The 16,992-nt window shown below is 38.9% G+C and overlaps 1 protein-coding gene across 2 annotated transcripts in view; it reads right to left on the bottom strand.

Annotated features, from left to right (window-relative positions):
- The window catches only part of ERCC6 (ERCC excision repair 6, chromatin remodeling factor), a 45,920-nt gene extending 33,942 nt beyond the window's left edge, over window positions 1-11,978 (bottom strand). The window contains exons 1-5 of one of the 2 annotated variants that reach the window (XM_018069138.1): window positions 11,961-11,978; window positions 10,669-11,102; window positions 8,113-8,233; window positions 5,724-5,832; window positions 3,568-4,294 (exon numbers count right to left, since the gene is read on the bottom strand). In XM_018069138.1, coding sequence (XP_017924627.1) covers window positions 3,568-4,294; window positions 5,724-5,832; window positions 8,113-8,233; window positions 10,669-11,099 — 1,388 coding nt within the window. In that variant the 5' untranslated portion in view covers window positions 11,100-11,102; window positions 11,961-11,978. Of the gene's footprint in view, window positions 1-3,567; window positions 4,295-5,723; window positions 5,833-8,112; window positions 8,234-10,668; window positions 11,169-11,960 lie in introns of those variants that run through there. The other variant, XM_008929820.2, reaches the window with a different exon arrangement.
- Between the last annotated feature and the right edge of the window lie 5,014 nt (window positions 11,979-16,992).

Below are 16,992 nucleotides of genomic sequence, written 5' to 3' on the forward strand. Positions count from 1 at the left end.
CAGCTTCTGCTTTCCCTATTAAATTGTCTTTATCTCAATCCACAAGTTTTCTTGCTTTTACCCTAAGGATTCTCCCCTGATCCCACTGCTGGGTGGGTGGGGCGGGCTTGGTTGCTGGCAGGGGTTAAACCATGACACCTGACCATTCTACCTGACCAGACAGGAGGCTACAGGTTTAGATCCCACAGCTCCAATTTTGAACACTTCTAGACCAAGATGGTCCCTGTCAAGTATGACAAAAGACACATTGGTAACATACCTGCTGATAGGGATAAGTCTCTGAGATATTCAGCAGCAACACAGAGAATGCTTACCTAAGCCTCTGGGTTCAGTTGGTAATGTATGAAGGACAGCTGGCAATGACAATTTCACTGAATCTTAAACTTATCTTATAGGTGCTTGACAGTATCCTGCTTATTTATCTTACTCTCCATAACCCTGATGTTATAGCAAATTATAGTTATAGCAAGATTCACCTTAGACATTGACCTTTCAGAACAGAAGATTTTTTTTCACCTGCATCTCTGCACAGCAACATGGTTCTAGTAACAGTAACTAAGAGAAAAGCAAGACCCACACAAGGAAAAAAAATGAAATTACTGAGAGCCTGAGCTGAATTCTGTATAACTAACTTTTAGTTTTTCATGTTCCACTGATCATATCTTGCTTTAAACGACTAGGCCAACCACTGCAAGTAGCCTTTAGAAGGAAAGAGTTGGGTACTCTCCTGCCTGATGTTTACTGCAGATAACAGCTCCTGTTCTCACAGCAGTCTCTTTTTTCAGAGATGCTCTGCAGTTGCACAGTTAGTTCATTATCATGCTTCAACAACATCAATGTAGTTTCCCCTTGATACAGACCAATCTCTTGAAGTCCCATCTCTGAAAAGTTTTAATGTTAAGGAAACTCATTTTCAATCTCTAAGAGTATAGGACTGCATTCATCACCAAGCACAAGACTAGATGTTCAAAAGAATAAAGTAATCCTAAAGGGTTTTCCTCTGCCTCTCTCACGGGTAAAATACACCATAATCTCACCCATTCGTTTGCATTCAAAAGTAAAACTGACATGAAACAAGATATAAACATAAGAAAATGACAGCATTTCTATAGCATTCTTAATATGTTTCTTAATTCACTACATTTTATTTTCTTGTGGCATTTCCCATAATGAAGATTACCTGGGGATGTCAGCATAAAAACATCAATGTGGACAGCTGCAGCTTAACAGCCACAATAACTGTAGCTATGAAATTTTTAAGAGATGTAGTGTTTTGGTAGCAATTACAGTTATTGATATTTCTAAAATTCATTTAGGCTTTTATTGTAACTTCAGTAACCAAAAGAAATGTAGTCTATGATATGACTTTGCTAAGGATAAATTGTCACAATCTTAACGTTATTAAAAAACGTTTTTGAATGAATTTAAACTGTGAGTCATATTAAAACTTTCAATCAAAATAAATTACTCTTGATGAAAACACTGAATTAAAAATGATTTAATATTGGTCTAATTTAAATGTGAAGAATACCGTTTTATTCAGTAAAACAGTAAATATTTTACCGATAAGAACAATTAATTTTTGTTAATGCATCCAACAGAAAACATATTTCTTTTTGACCCTTTGGATATTGTTCAGATTAGCCTCTTGCTGAAATTTCTATTCAAGACCAATAAACCATGTTTAAACTTTGAAGGGTAACATCCTGGGATTGCAAACCTATTGCCTTATATCAGGTGCTGATCTGCCTTGATAACCTGGGATGTCAAACTGAAGTTGGGCCCTTTCTTTAGGAGGTTTTCTACAACCTCAGTATCTCTGTGACCAGAAGATACTCCTTCCTCCACAGCAACCCAGGCTCTCACTCCAGAAGAGATGGTGATTATACCTCTACTTCTTGATTCCTTCTCTGACACAGCTTTATTTAAATACATAAGATTTTATATTTCCACAGAAATGTAAAATTGGAGCCTCCGAAGCATTAATCAAGTTTTTATGCTAGGCTTTATCTCTGCATCAATCACCCTTCACTGACAGACCTAATATATATTCTTCCTTCTGCTCTGGAACATCTGTTTTCAAGTTCCATGGTTTTCTAGAGGACTATATAACTACTTGAAGGGCATTCATGAAAGGTAATTAATTGAAAGTAAACATGCTATCAGCAAGCCGAAGTTTACTATATGAAGCTCAACCTTATACTAGAAAAGAAACATGCCAGTCGTTAGAGAACAATTAAAGCAACCATTTTAGTGATCTTGATCTTTTGACTCCCAGTGTGTCCAGAAGAGTCTCATAACTTCACTGGCATGCCTAGTTAGCATTTTAACAGCTTAACAAATTACATGTCATTTCATTGCCTCTTCAAAATGTTTTCCATTGAGTTGTGAAAAATGGAAACATTGCAGTCTTATTGTAAGGAGCTCAACTGCTATGCTATCAGCAGAGAAAACATCTCAAGCACACCCTGTAGCTTCCCAGAGATCACCAACACATAGGTTATACAAATTTCATAAGTCACAGCTTAGTACAAGGTGTTTCAGCTGCCGTTTTTGAGAAGAACCTGTTCTTAGCTTAGAACAAGTATTTTCCCACCTGGCACACTAGATTCTCCTTACAAACGTTATTTAGTTTACAACCTTAGGTCATTGTAGCAACAGAAAACATCACCATTAACACCACTGTCACCACCTCCATAGATGAGGAAGCTTTTACCCTCACTGTCATCAAGAACAGAGAGGAAAATCACTGTCAAACAGAGCAGTTTGTTTTAGACTTGACTAAGAGCAGTACAAATGTCCAGTGTTAATTACTTACGACTTCTAACATAAGTTATACAAGCAATATCATGTGATATTGATTAAATAATATATTGTCATTTCCAGTTTAAATTCAAAAGATTCTTTTAATACTGATTTTCAAATAAACTTGTTAGCCATATAAACTATAAATAAATGCCTCGGATTTAAATAAAGTAACAGATTCTACAGAAATAGTATGTAACTGTAATTTATTCAAATTATTTCTTCTTGACTAGTAGTTAATTATATAAAACTGAAAACTAAGCATTCGACCCCATCCCAAACCAAAGATTTCTCTCTCAGTGGAAAAGTGACACCCCTCTGAAGAGGGAGGGCACTGTCTGCACAGTAATTTCACCTATCAAGCAGAAGACGTTAATTTATTTTTTTTTTTGGGGAAAGGTGGGTATATGATCTACAGACAAAGGCAGCACTTAAGTACAAAGCTGCCAAGTAATACCTTTTTAAATATATACTTAATTTTTGGTATATTCGCAGTTCTCCAAACAAACACACCAATACTCAAATAGCTTATTACCGAAGGACCTATAACAAACAGCAAAATCTAACAGCAAAGTTCTTATATTAATAAGAACTTAATAAGTAATTAATAAGCATGTCTGATTCCTTCTGGAAGTCTATATTCCCTTACACTGCTGGATTTCCCTTACACTGCTAGGAAGTGCACTGAAGTATTACAGACATTGCCCTTTGCATGTTCAACATAGTTTATTAATATTACTAATAAAAATGTCTAGGACTAACCTTAGTCTCTGTTTATAATAGTCCACATCTCCATCATCTCTCCACCTTCTTACTCTGTGCTTCCCCGGTGTATGCTCTTCTTCCTCAGAGCTTGGAACAAAGTTAGCATCATGTTCAGTTTCTTTTAAAACCTTCTTCGCCAAACGTTTTCTTTTTCTTGATAAATTCTTAAGTTCATAATCAGAATCATTCTCAGCAAGAGAAGATGCCTGCTCTTCCTCCTCTTCTGCTGCTTCTGGATCGAAAAGTTCCTCATCAGGTACATACTCGGACTCCCCACTATCATCCTCCTGGTCATGCCTGAACTTCTTGGTCTCAGGATACTTCTTTTCCTTTGGAATCCTGGCCTTTGACTGAATCTGAAGGGCACGCTTCTGAAGTTCTCTCATGTGTTTTTTTAAGCGCTTATCTGTTTTTGATAGGGCTTTACCACTTTTTACCTTTGTAGTAGTTGTGGGAGTTATACATGGAACACTTTTGGCTTGTGCTTTCTTCTTTGCTCCTTTGCGACGGGATAACTTCTTTCTTTCAGATGACAGCTTAGCTTGGTCAGCTAAGTACTTCTCAAAATCAGATGTTTCATTCAGTCGTAATTGTCGTGTCTTCCTCTCTGGCTTCTGAGGTATTTTAGTTCCAAATGGAGTCATCTGACCAGTACGAATAAGTTCTTCCCACTCTGTTTCCTGAGCAGGCATAAGCATACTACCAAGACATGAGGGACCAGGTTCTACAACAAAAATCAGAACATACGGCATGCCTTTAACACCTTCTGTATAACTAAAACATAGGAACAAGGGTGGTTAGCTCAGTTTTTATATACAACTTAAATTCCAAATTATCATCACATATAATACTTGAAGTTCAAAAATGGCAAACTCCAACAGAAGAGATGGCCAAAAAGCCAAGACTTTTACTTAAACCTACTTCTCAAACTTCACATAGGAAATATTATACTTACTATCAAAATGCAAATATTTCTGAAAAAATACACAGCAGCAAGAACTATGATAAAATTACAGTCCCCGATGGCACATGAACTCTAATGTGCCACCTATGCTGTCAATACCACCCATGTCACCATGTTCAGTGCAAGAAACCAGTGTTCCCATATGCAGCAACATTGCCCATGTCCATTTTATTATAACTGTATCAGAATTGCCAGCCCAGCATGCTACTGATTATGGTCCCATTTAAAGCACTGTATCTATCATATGTTTAACGGGCAATGATGACGCACGAAACCTCTCCACCTCCACCCCTCCTACTGGAACTGCTCTATTCCATTTCTTCTGTTGGGTTCCACTCATTTCCTAGTTACATTTCAACATATAGGGTGCCTGAGTTTTGCTGCATGAACCCATTCAAAGAAAAAGGATTAAAGATGCTTTTCCACTGAGAAAAGTTTACTAAGGTTTTGACAACTGTAAGTTTTGTTGAATCAGGAGAGAAGATCTGTGAGATCTGGAATCCACTCCAGCCACATTTGAATGGGACAAATAGCACAAAATTTTCTCCTCTGAAAACAATAATATAACCCAAAGGTTATGCACTGATGTCAGTGGGATCCAAACTTGCCCTACAGAATATTGCAGATTAGTGACTGTGGCCAAGACACAGATAAACTGGAGTTACAAAATCCAAGCTCAGTCTGCAGACAGCAGTGAGAAAGAACAGCTACAAAAACACAGAGAACATATGTCCTGCTCTGGAAGAAATTTTGTTTTTAATTTAAAAAAAAAATCACATTGCAGCCTGCAAAAGAGATGTACGTCCCCCTTCCATTTCTAGTGATACTTCCCAACAGTAAGAAAAAACAATTTTGTTAATGCTGATTGATAGCATCCAGCATCTAAAATGTAATTCAATCATGATGTTAGTCATCTTTATCAAATTAGCTGTGAAAAAAATGTTAGGATTTCCAATTTATTAAGCCCAATACTCTAATGTGCCTCAGTCATCCCTACTCAGCTGAAGGCAGATTAACATTTTTTAAAACTTCCCAGATGAATATGCCAAGATCTGCAAGTCTGCAGGTGCAGAGAATAAGTGTTCTAACTCCCTCTTTGAAAGCCAGGCACTGAAATTTACCTCATTACTGGCAAAAGTCTTACAAACTAGCTTCAAACAAAAAAAAGGCAGCCTTCTCCCATACATACCTTCATCTTCCTCCAATTCAATCTCATTTGCTTCATCAACAAACTCTGTTAAACCAAGAATTCCTTGGAGACGCTTTTGTTTTGCTTTTATCTTCTTCAGCTGTTGCTCCTTCAATGAGAATTAGATATGTAATTTAATTTTTAATCTGGTTCATAAACTTGCTATCCTTTTAAGCATGACTTAAATTACTACATTTGTAGTATTCTCAACCAGAATCTCACATTCAAATGTTTACAGTATTGCACTTGAAACAAAAAAAAGTGCAAAAGCGTGTCACAATACCTGTAGGGCTCCAACCCACAGAAGACACACAATTTTGTGGGTATGATCATCTTACCATATGTGTACAGTGAGATCAGACTGTTTGCACACACGAATTTCATATGGACATTACGCATTTTTATGTGCATCTCTTAAGGTCTTTTTATGAATGTATTGATTCTAGTGAAGGAAGCCCATCAAGCAGATTGCTGAGATTAAGAGAGAACACCGAAAGTTTTGTTCATGATTGCAAGATTGGGTTAATGGTTACTGTGATTACTAAGCCACAAAAAGTCCAGCTGTAAGATTTACTTATCAGGAGTGGTCACAGCTAATTTAACAGCAAAAACTAAAAAGTCAAATGACTTCAAAAAAATCAATGTTACAGATGCTATAAGAAGTATAGTTTATTGCTTCTATGACAATAATTCATAGGTAGCTCTTCTGTTACATCTTTTATCCGATTGTAATATCCTCAACTGTATATTTACTGGAGATGTTATGATTCCTAGTGTTATGAAACATTCCAACCAGTAAGACAAAGACATGGGCAGTGTAACCTTCCACATTTGTAATTCCATTCTCTGGAAATACTTCCTTACCCAGGGAGGCATATGCTTCAGCAAAAATAAAGTTCAAGACAAAATGAGCAATTTTTCTTTTCGATGAAGAACTGTTCACTAGCCTGCTCCTGTCTTCATGTAGCACTTTTCAAACCACAAAGGGTAAGTGTATTCATGTATGGTACAACGTATTACCTCCTGTGTATGCACTATTATCCTTGCTACCAGAGTACTTTGTATCATACAACGTGTCCTGTATGTCTGCTCTGAGGAAACAGCTGTCTGGTACCAGTCCTTAATTTCCCATTTGTCTCAATAACAGAAGTCTTCTCTAGCAATTTTTTAAAAATACTACAAAAGGAAGAGTACTAAAAAGCACTTCTCCATGCAAAAGTAGCTCAAGACCAGCTTTAAATACAGTGCCTGCCTCCAAGCAGCCTCCAAAAACACTCCTCAGGTTATTAGGAGTACTTTTATGGATTATAGCTTTCAGATGGAAATTTTTTCTTACACTTCAAAGATGGTTAACAATGAACTTGAAACGAGGTCTGAACTTCCCCTGAAACTAACACTTGTGTAAATCAATTCAAGCAATATGAAAACAAGCAAAATACAGTGCCCAATTACATGCTCAGTCTTTATTTGTAAGTCTGGTTTAATGCATTTCTTCCTACTACTGCTATCTACTTGTTCCTAGTCCTGTGCCACAGTTCAGTACTGCCCCCATCACCATCTTAATTGGCTGAATTATGAGCACGGTGTTATCCAAGTTGCTGACATTATAGGCAAAAGGCTAAAAAACAAACAAGTAAATGAGTCAGTGGCAAATAGCCTGAGACTGTCCTGTCTGAGGGCAAAGGACAGCAAATTTCACTATTAGGTTTATCATTAGAGAAAGTTGAAGGTGAATTTCCAGCAGTGAGCTGATCAAGGTGCTACATCCCTGATCAGCAGAAGTTTCCCTTTTCTCAAATCTCCTTCCTACTCACAGCTAGAGGTCTATTGCTTACATTGTCCTGATGCCTGCTACATTGCTCTACAGCTTCTTTCACCTACTACTCCGGCAGGAAAAAGCTGGAGCACCTTCTGACAAATGGATGAGTTAAAGAGGTTCACAGAAAAGAATGATGTGTACTGATACAAGACACAGACAACGAAAGAAGATTAAGGAAAAGAACATAGGGAATGAAACCATGAGAGCTGGGATTTAGGTCAACTACTGAATCACACCCTAACAATGCTCTGCTAATTCTCCAAACACTGCTGGGAGGTTGTTTTTTTTTTTAAATTAATGCAAATTCATATTCTGAGCAGGTCCTGGAACTTCGGGTTTAGAGCTTGTTCCAAAACTGAGAATAAAAAAAAAAAATTCAGCTCTCACTTGCACATCTTTAAATATAGTTATCTGTATGTTTGGTAGAAAATGAAACCATTTCAAAGGGAAGGAACAGCAACTGTAGATTAACTCTGAACTATATAATTCAGAATTATATCACAAAATCCAAACCTTAAGACAAAGTACAAACTAAGTATTGTTAGCAGGAAATTAATGTAATCCAATTACCTTGTTATATTTTTGCCGTTTTACAGAATCTAGTTTTCTGCTAATATTTTTGTTGTCGGCAGCTTGAGGTGAAATTTCCTCAATTATTTTATTTATTTGTCTCAGAGATGTTGTACATGATCTGAAAAAACAATAAGATTGCAATGTACCAGTAACCTCTAGAAAGAAAACTAGCACAATCTTGATTCAGACAATTCAGAAATTCCAGGAGATTTAAGGTAAGGTGTAAAAAGGTCTACAGGTAAGTTTCTGAATAAGCATATTATATTTAAACAACACTAGAAATACTAAACACTTTAAAAACTTGTACAGCATAGAATATTTTTAAACTAAATTTTGCTAATAGTAAAATTCCAAAGGAAAGGAAACTGAATGACCACTGTAATGTTTAGCACTCAAAAGTTACAAGTCAGATGATGATGATAAGCAAACAAGAGTGGTTGTTTTTATTACTCAAGGTAAACAAAACACAAACAAATCTAAATGGGAAACCCCATGTTTTCATTTTCTAAAATGGTTTTTTTAATCGTTTGATGCCAGTATATAAGGAAGCTTATATTTTTTACCTTTACAGTTTCTTTTACACCAAAAGTAGATTACAAGATAGAAATGCAATTTCAGGAAGACAGACTAGCTCAAAGAATTAGCAGCACATCAACATTAAACTTCCCTTATGTGGAACATTTTTCATGTTTCCATATACAATGTGAAATTCAAGTTGAACCACATGCTATAACCTAATATCATGTTTCAGATGCTGAATTCATTTGCAAGAAAGAAGGCACTGCCATCAGAAGCAAGAAATCTAGGCTCATTGATTCAAATAGCAGAATATTTCATAAGGATACACAAATTAGCATATCAAATCATTATTAAAAAGTCAAAGAAAACTCTTCACAACACCTGCAGAACAGCCATTATTCGCCTCATGCAACTGCTCCTCAGTTGTCAGGGAGGAAATTGTCAGGCCACAATTATCTCCAGCTCTAATGTGGATTCTACCAACTGTTATCCTTCCTATGAGATATATTTTACCAGCTCTCCAGCTATCACTGCCACTTTCAACACTTCTGAACCACCTCATCCCCTTTTTCACTCTTTAGTTTTGCTGCTTTGAAGTACACCATCCTCTTGCACATCTCCTAACTTCTGGCCATAGAGTCTCTTGACACATACCACTAACTGTCCTCTACCACAAAGCTTTAATTAATAGGACTCTGGAATCTGGGATTTAAACAGGATTTAACTTCAAACAGTTTTGCTTAAATTTGTGTGTATATTACAGAATCATGCAGCTTCTACCATGAACTTTGTGCCAACTACTCAAAAACCAGCCACCTCTTGCCTGATCGTTCCTCTAGTCATGGATTCACTGTGCTACAAGATTTTAACCAACTCTACCATGCTCTACTCATATCTTTGGTTTTGTTAGTCCCCTCTGTTCAAAAAGTCAGCTATACCTGTTAATTTTCTCAGATATCAACTTTCAGACTACCAGCTTTCAGATTCTCACATTACGTCTTACACAGACAAGGTTCTACAAGTCTGCATAAACCATTTGTGTTCCCTCACGTAAATCTCATTTTATGAATTTCAGTGAAGGACAAAAACAGAGGGATAACAAAAATCAAGGATGCTTCTTAAAAGAAAAATGGGAAAAACATAAACTAATTGACACTGCTGTGCACAACTCTTTAAACAACCACATAATCTAATTGTAATGGTTACGCTGCTCCATTCTTCCTCTCAATACCATCTTACTCATTATTTTCTTCTGCTCCGTAACATCTGAAATTAGATTTCAGTTTTGCAAACTTATTTAATTTCACACTCCACGCCCAAACTGGAAAATTAATGAAGTGCATAATATTAGGTATAAGAGAGCTACATGAGTTCACACAGGTAATTGAGGCCTCCAGCACTCTTGAGCACTAAAATCCACCGTTAATGCAAACAGCAAAAGATACACAGGTAGAATTATTTACCTGCAATAGTTCAAATACTAACTCTACAATGAAATTAGAAAGGGAGATCAAAACTCTAAAGGTTAGTGCCTCCTATTCCTCAAAGTCTTCTAGTATCAATACACCATGTTACTTAAGCATTTGATTCTTTTGAGGTGTCATTCGGTACTTCTTACAAGCTTACGAGCACTTGTGAGGAGGTTGTTTTGGCTGTAGGACATTCATGAGATGGAGTTATCCAAATTACAGAAAGTACCTAATCAGAAGCGAGGAAGTCTGAGTAAGAGTATAATGCAGTTCTCCCCTGCCCAGAAAACAGATATGAATCTTGGTAAGGTAGCAGACAAAACAGAAAAAGGAGATGTACTGTACTCTGCTGCCTTGATGCATGACTAGATTAGTCAAATAAGAGCAATGAAGCACTGTCTGACGTGAAAAATATTTCCGCCTTTTTTAAGAGTGACTCCAAAGAGTTTAAGTGATCTAGAGTTTTCAAAACATCTCTTCTCTTCCAGATTATAAAAACTTGAGATACTGGGTCTCATCAGATGGTCAGTAACAGGAAAGAACAATAAGAAAGAACACCATTTACCTTAAGTCCTCCAGTACTGACTCATATTCTTTTGATGCATTAGCTATCTTTGCTGCTTTATTAGCTTCATTAATTGCATTATCTACTTGCTGAAGAACTCCTTGCTCCAGTACATCCTGGTCATAGACATCAACTCCTAAATCTTTGAGCTCAGCAGCATGTGCACTACAGGAGACAGACTGAATCTGCTGCCTGTTGATCTGTAAAAGGGGATGTCCTCTTCTGGGCATCTCCAAAGGAACAGCCATAGAAGTGGAAGGCTGGCTGTCAGAGTTGGGAACTCTGGCACTATTACCCGTGTCATTGTCACAAATGCCATTTTCTTGTTCAATTCCCAATTCCTCATCTTTAAGTAGGCAATTATTGCTTGAAGTAGTAGCAGAGTCTTGTTCTTGGATACTGTCTGGCAGGGGGCTGTTGTCTGTTGGCATCCTCTGCTCAAAGGCAACAAAGAAAAAACACATGGTCACAAGAACATTCACACATACAAAGTTCCTCATCAAGACTGTGCCCAAATCAAAGTAAGCAAACCAATAAACACATTTATGAGAAACTGGTGCCTCTAAACACCTGGTAGTTTACTCCTCCATAAGTCCACCCCACCAACTTCCACAATCAAAAGAAAAGAGTGGCCTAAACCTCTTAGAGACAACTGTGCCTAACTCTCCTGGAAGATGTCGATATGAAAACAAATAAGACAACCTCTAAAAATTACTCTGCTTGCCAGACAGTAAACTCAGTCTTGTGTGTAAATGGTCATGCTCTAGATGATTATGACATAACAAAAACATGCAAAACTTAACATAACAAAACCCCAAAAATACAAGTTTCTGAAACAGGTTAAGACTTGCCAGTGAAAGCACTGATGAGAACAGCTAACTGTAAGCTTTAGTCTGACAATTCAGCTTTAAAGTGAAATATAAAGCACCTTAGTTCTTGGGAAATTAACTCTGGACAGACATACTCAGGCAAGCCTGAAGCTGGTATGGTTCGGCACCTCCAGAAAAAAACTGCCACCTGAAAGGATGTATTTGTTGTCGAATTCGTGGAGAAACAAGTCCTATTAACTTGCAGGAGGGCACTAATAACTTTGTTGGGCTCCATCAGCAGCCTCTCCCGGGAGGGCAGCCCGTGTCCCTCAGTCCCCACCCCACGGTTCTCTCCCCTCCGCTGCGAACGCGCTCGCACCGCGCTCGGTGCGGATACAACCGCACGCACCGGCCACGAGCTCCGAGAGACCCCGCACCCCGTCACCGCCCACACCGCGGGGCCTCAGGCACTGTTTCACCCACCTCTCCCTGCGGGCGAGCCCCCGGCTCTTACATGGTAACGCGATGGGGCTGCGAGGCGCGCCTCGACCCCGGGCTCTGTTAGACATCGGGACAGGACCGGGACGGCGGCCGGACCGCAGCTGCCCGGCACCGGACGGTCTCCGCGGCCGCATTCGGCGTCACTTCCGCCAGCGCGGGGCTGGCGGTGCCGCGTGCGCGGAGCGCGCGGGGGCCGCGGCAGCCCCGGCAGGGGAGGGCCCGGCTGGGAGTGATGGGCCTGTGGGAAGTTTGAGGGTGTAGGTTGGGGTATATAGTGAGAGAAGATAACTTCTGTTAGATTTTGGGCTTTGTCTTCTTTTCACCCTATCTGTACATATTGATGATCTTCCTTATTCTTTAGGTTATGCAGACCCAGCTCTCTCCAGCCTTTCCTCCTAGGGGAGAGGGTCATGATCCAGTCCCTGCTCATGTCAGCGGCCCTTTGCCACACGCTCTCTGGTGCCCCATGTCTCTTGCACCGGGAAAGTCTCTCTAGACACTGGTTGTCTGACATTTCCTTGTCTATATTCCTACAGTACACTGATTGGTGTGGTAAAACACTGTTGATAAATCAAGTATCCAGCGATTCAAGCATTTCAAACATCAACATAGTTTTTTTTCAAAATTTGTGGCATACTTAACAGACCCATGGAGTACTTACACACTTGCTCCAAGAGCAAGAGTTCTGTTACTTTTTCTCATAAGTGACCACCACTGACAGTTTTTATAGAATGCTGTGTCCTACCAAGTTCTCCACGTTGCCACCTCTGTGTCAGATGATACAATTTCTTTTAATATCTGCTGATGTGAGTATTAATGGATAATTCTCAAAATCATTGGTGGCTTTATTCTGAACTACAATTTCAGGTCCTTGACTGAAGATGTTCCTTTTCTTCTTTCATTGAGACTTCTCACAGTGTCTGAAGCCTCAGGAAAACACAGAATGGGTTCCCTATAAGACCAAGACCTGAAAGGTCATCAGGCAAATAAAGCAGTGCTACATCGATAAACTCTTGTTTGTTTCCTCAGCCCAGAAATATCCTATTACTCCAAATATCCTTTACTTAATATTTAGTGACTACAGTGAGGAGGCTTTTTTTCATCTTCATTGCCATGTTCTCAGTAGAAGGAATGATGTTTTGTAATTGCTGAAACAATTTAAAATTTGTAGTGCAAAGTCTTTCAGCAGAGTGAGAAAGGCAGCAACCAGGAGTCACTTAAGGACAGAGCAACATCAAGCTGTTGTCAAAACTAAACCGTGGTATGGAGGGGTAGGCTCAGTTTTCGAGGAACTGATTAATGAGGGTCAAAAGATAAGTTTTCCTGGAAGCAGAAAAGAAAAACTTTGTGTTGTTTGCTAGGAGAGTTTTCAAACGAAAGGCTGACTCTTTCCTAAGCTCAGGAGGAAATTTTCCTATATGTTAAGAGACTTCTATGGGTTAAGAGATTACTAGTGTGAGTGAGAGTCACTACTAAGACAGAAGAAGATTTCTAATCCAACATTGATCTCACAGGTCTTTCCCAACCTAGTTGATTCTGTGATTAAATACTATTGCATCAAAGCAGGTACTCACTAAATAAAACAGTTACACTGAGATCCTGATTGTGACTCCAAAGATCCCTAGTAGAGCTTGCTCATAAAGGTCCCTATTGTGCTCTGTATATAAGGGCATTTCTGGGACTGAAGATGGTCTTTCTGGGAGTGTTCTGAAACCATGATATAAAAATGTGGGAGTCCCTTCAGAGACTGATCAATGGCATCTCTCCATGAAACACCATTGAGACTGGCAATGATGTATCAACAACAAGCAGATCTTGCACAAACTCGGTAGAGCTCCCATGTGCTGTTCGACTGAAGTCTGCTGAAGCCAGATCTTCCAGCAGATTAAAATCAATATGGCTGCATTAAAGTCATAGCAGGGATAGATTCTATAGGCCTTTAAAACTTATTCTGTGGTGGTCTGTCCTTGATGAATTTGCAACACTATGCCTTTCTTTAACTTTTCTGTCTCAAAAAATAGTTTTGCCTAAGCAGGTGAGATCTGTCATTTACTCTGTTCTCAGCCTTATCTATTACCTGGAATGGTTACAAAGGCTGTAAAAGTACAAAATCGGTACTATAAAACAGAATGAAGTTATATTTTCAATGCAGTTATTTTCACACAGAAAATTAACTTCTGATGAACCAAAAGTTCGGTTCTGGTCTTGACTACATACACCTGTGGCTTCAGATATTTTCACATAGCCTGCATGCATGCATGTTTATCTTTTACGAAAGTACTTAATTGCATTTACCTTCATTTTATTTTCCTTTTTTTTTCCCCCTACATATAGATAACTGCTAGCTGCAGTGCAGGTACTCTGCTAAACCATTGGCAGTGTGGTTTCCCGGGTAGGACAAGTCCTGCTTGTTTGATTAGTTTTTTAAAATGTTCTTAACATAGCCACTATCTTCACCTCCCTTGTATGCAAGCATTAATGATGACAATTCTTGCTGGAGCTGCTTCTGGTAAAATTTTGATATGCAGATATTATACTTTTTAACTTGAACTAGGAAGACTGGGTAATTAAACTGTATGGGCATCTTTCCTTTCCATCAGCCTTGAGGGGTTGCTGGGAAGGATCCTGACAGATCATGTGAAGCAGCAGCTCAGAGCTCAGCTGTTGTATCTGGAGGGCTGTGAGGAAATGCAAAGAGACTTCCAAGGAAGCTCAAATACAACAACAACTTGGAAAGGAAGCAGTTTGTTTCTTTTACTCAGAATTGGCTAATGAAAAGTCAGGTTCTCTAAATTATGGTCAGTGATGAGGGGGAAAAGGACAGTGGTTTAATTTTTAGACCATCATTTTTGTTCAGTTTCCTGCTCTAAGAAGCTATCCCAAGAGTCATGGCCTGGGATTTCTGTGAGAAATACATCCCAGTGATGTACCCAGTATAACCAGTAATAACCTGCCATGTCTAAGTCCCTGTTTCTTAGCAGGAGATGATCCTCTTAAGCCCTTCGTGCTTGAGAGTCTGGTTGTGCTATTAAGGGTGTGCCCTGCTGGAAGTTGGCCAAATCTTCATTCTTGCTTTTTCAATTAGGCATTTCCTCCACAGATTTTAGTATGTATTTTGCCAAACTGAAGGCTAAGGATGACTTTGTGACAGAACATATTTACGGATTTTGTTCTGAGGAAATTCTGTACGTGAACTATGACTGATTGCAATGGAGCAACTGCACAGAAAGGCTTGAACTGACTGTCTAAGAAAAAAGTAATCTGAACCACTACATTTTAAGAGTTAAGTGACCCCAGGAGTTGAACATCTTCTTCGAGCTCTCATCACACCAGTGTTTACATGCATTCAGATGACCTGAGATGCCTGAGCCTCAGGCATGTGACTGCTACTTTCATTTATGGAGCAGTCCCAGTGGACATAGTGCTTTGCTAAATATTTAAAGATGTTCTTTGTCCCAAAGTGCTTAGGCCTAAGATTTTCATTTATTCATAGATTCATAGAGCTTAAGGCCAGACAGGACCATTAGATCATTTTTTCTGACCTCCTGTGTGACACACAGTAAAAATACTCAGTAACTTCTATATTAGGCCTGAGCCTTGGAGCTGAGGTAGTACAGATGGCTTAGCAGGACATCACATTTTGATTTAAATACACTGAACAGTAGAAAATCCACTAAATGACTTGGTAGATTGTTCCAGGAGCTAATTCCCCTGCTATCTTTCGAGTAGCCTGAAACACACTAGCTTTGAAAAAAACTAAGTTAAACACTAAGCGAATGTTTAACACTCACTATGTTTGAGTATTAAACATAGGGGAAGGAAAGACTTCAATGGAATTTTTGAATAAGGCTCAAACACAACTTTGTAAAATCTTGAGGCAATATTTCAGGAGAAAAAACTTTCCCTTACCTGCTTAGAAGTCTGCAATGGGATGGACACCACAGGTTTCACCTAAAACTTACCAAAGCAGTTATGTGCTTCCCTGTGCTATGGCTGTTCCTAGAAATGCTGCTTTTATGGCTGAGCTGATCAGCTGGGTACACTTGTCCTGCCTGAGGCCAGCTTAGAAGCTGAAAATCCCAACACTATGCTAGAGGGGTCAGTTAGTCAGGTATGGAGTGTCCTAGTGCCCACAGGCAGTACTGTTGTGCTAAAAAACAGATGGCAGTGGCATATTTTAGTGCATATCAGTTTAACTCCTCTATTTTTCAATCCTTTCTCCATGAAAGAGCAGCTGTGGGTCTGAGCCAACACCCTAGGAGGTTTCTGTACTGGTAGTGAAAATGCTATACACTGAGGCATCCTGATACTTTTAAAGCAAAATGCCAAAACTGTGATGAGAATAGATAATAAATGATTTAGGGTCTGCATTACTTCTCGGGAGGGCACAGAATTGCCAGGAGCATTGGCAGAAATGGGAATTCCATCCACAGTAATAAAGCATCTGTATCTCTTTGTACCAACGAGTTGAATGGCAAGTATCTCTCAGAGCCATGCCAGTGTAATAAAGCTAATATATCAACCTAAGAGAGATGGTAAGCTCTTTGAAAATAATTGTGTAGTTGGCAAGCAATAACTGTTACTCTTTATATTGCAGAGAAATAAAACTGTTTTTTCCCCTCCCTCCCTCTCCCTGCTGTGGTGCGCTTAAGAAATTAAATGCAGAAATCTACTCCTAATGCACTATTAGGTTGAAAAAATCATGACTGCAAATGGGAACAGATTGCAGAAGTGAAGGTTTCTCCCACCACTTTTCCATGGTCACCTTTTGTATTTCCAACAAATATTGCTGGACTACGGCTTGCATGTAAGGGTGTTCTTGATAGTATCACATTTTTAAGGAAGCTCTGAATTTGTGATTATTTGGGCTGTACGTTTCTCCAGAGGAATTAAAAAGTTACTTTCTAGATGAATCTGCTGCTGCTTGTAGAGGCCTGATCCTGAGCTTGCAGCCAGATCAGTGCTTCATGTGTGTCTTTGTTGTATATCTTCTATAGCTGTGTGTGCACAAGAC

This window comes from Manacus vitellinus, unplaced genomic scaffold (genome assembly GCF_001715985.3).
Source record: "Manacus vitellinus isolate BGI_N305 unplaced genomic scaffold, ASM171598v3 scaffold_15_pilon, whole genome shotgun sequence".
In the NCBI taxonomy this organism is placed as follows: domain Eukaryota; kingdom Metazoa; phylum Chordata; class Aves; order Passeriformes; family Pipridae; genus Manacus; species Manacus vitellinus.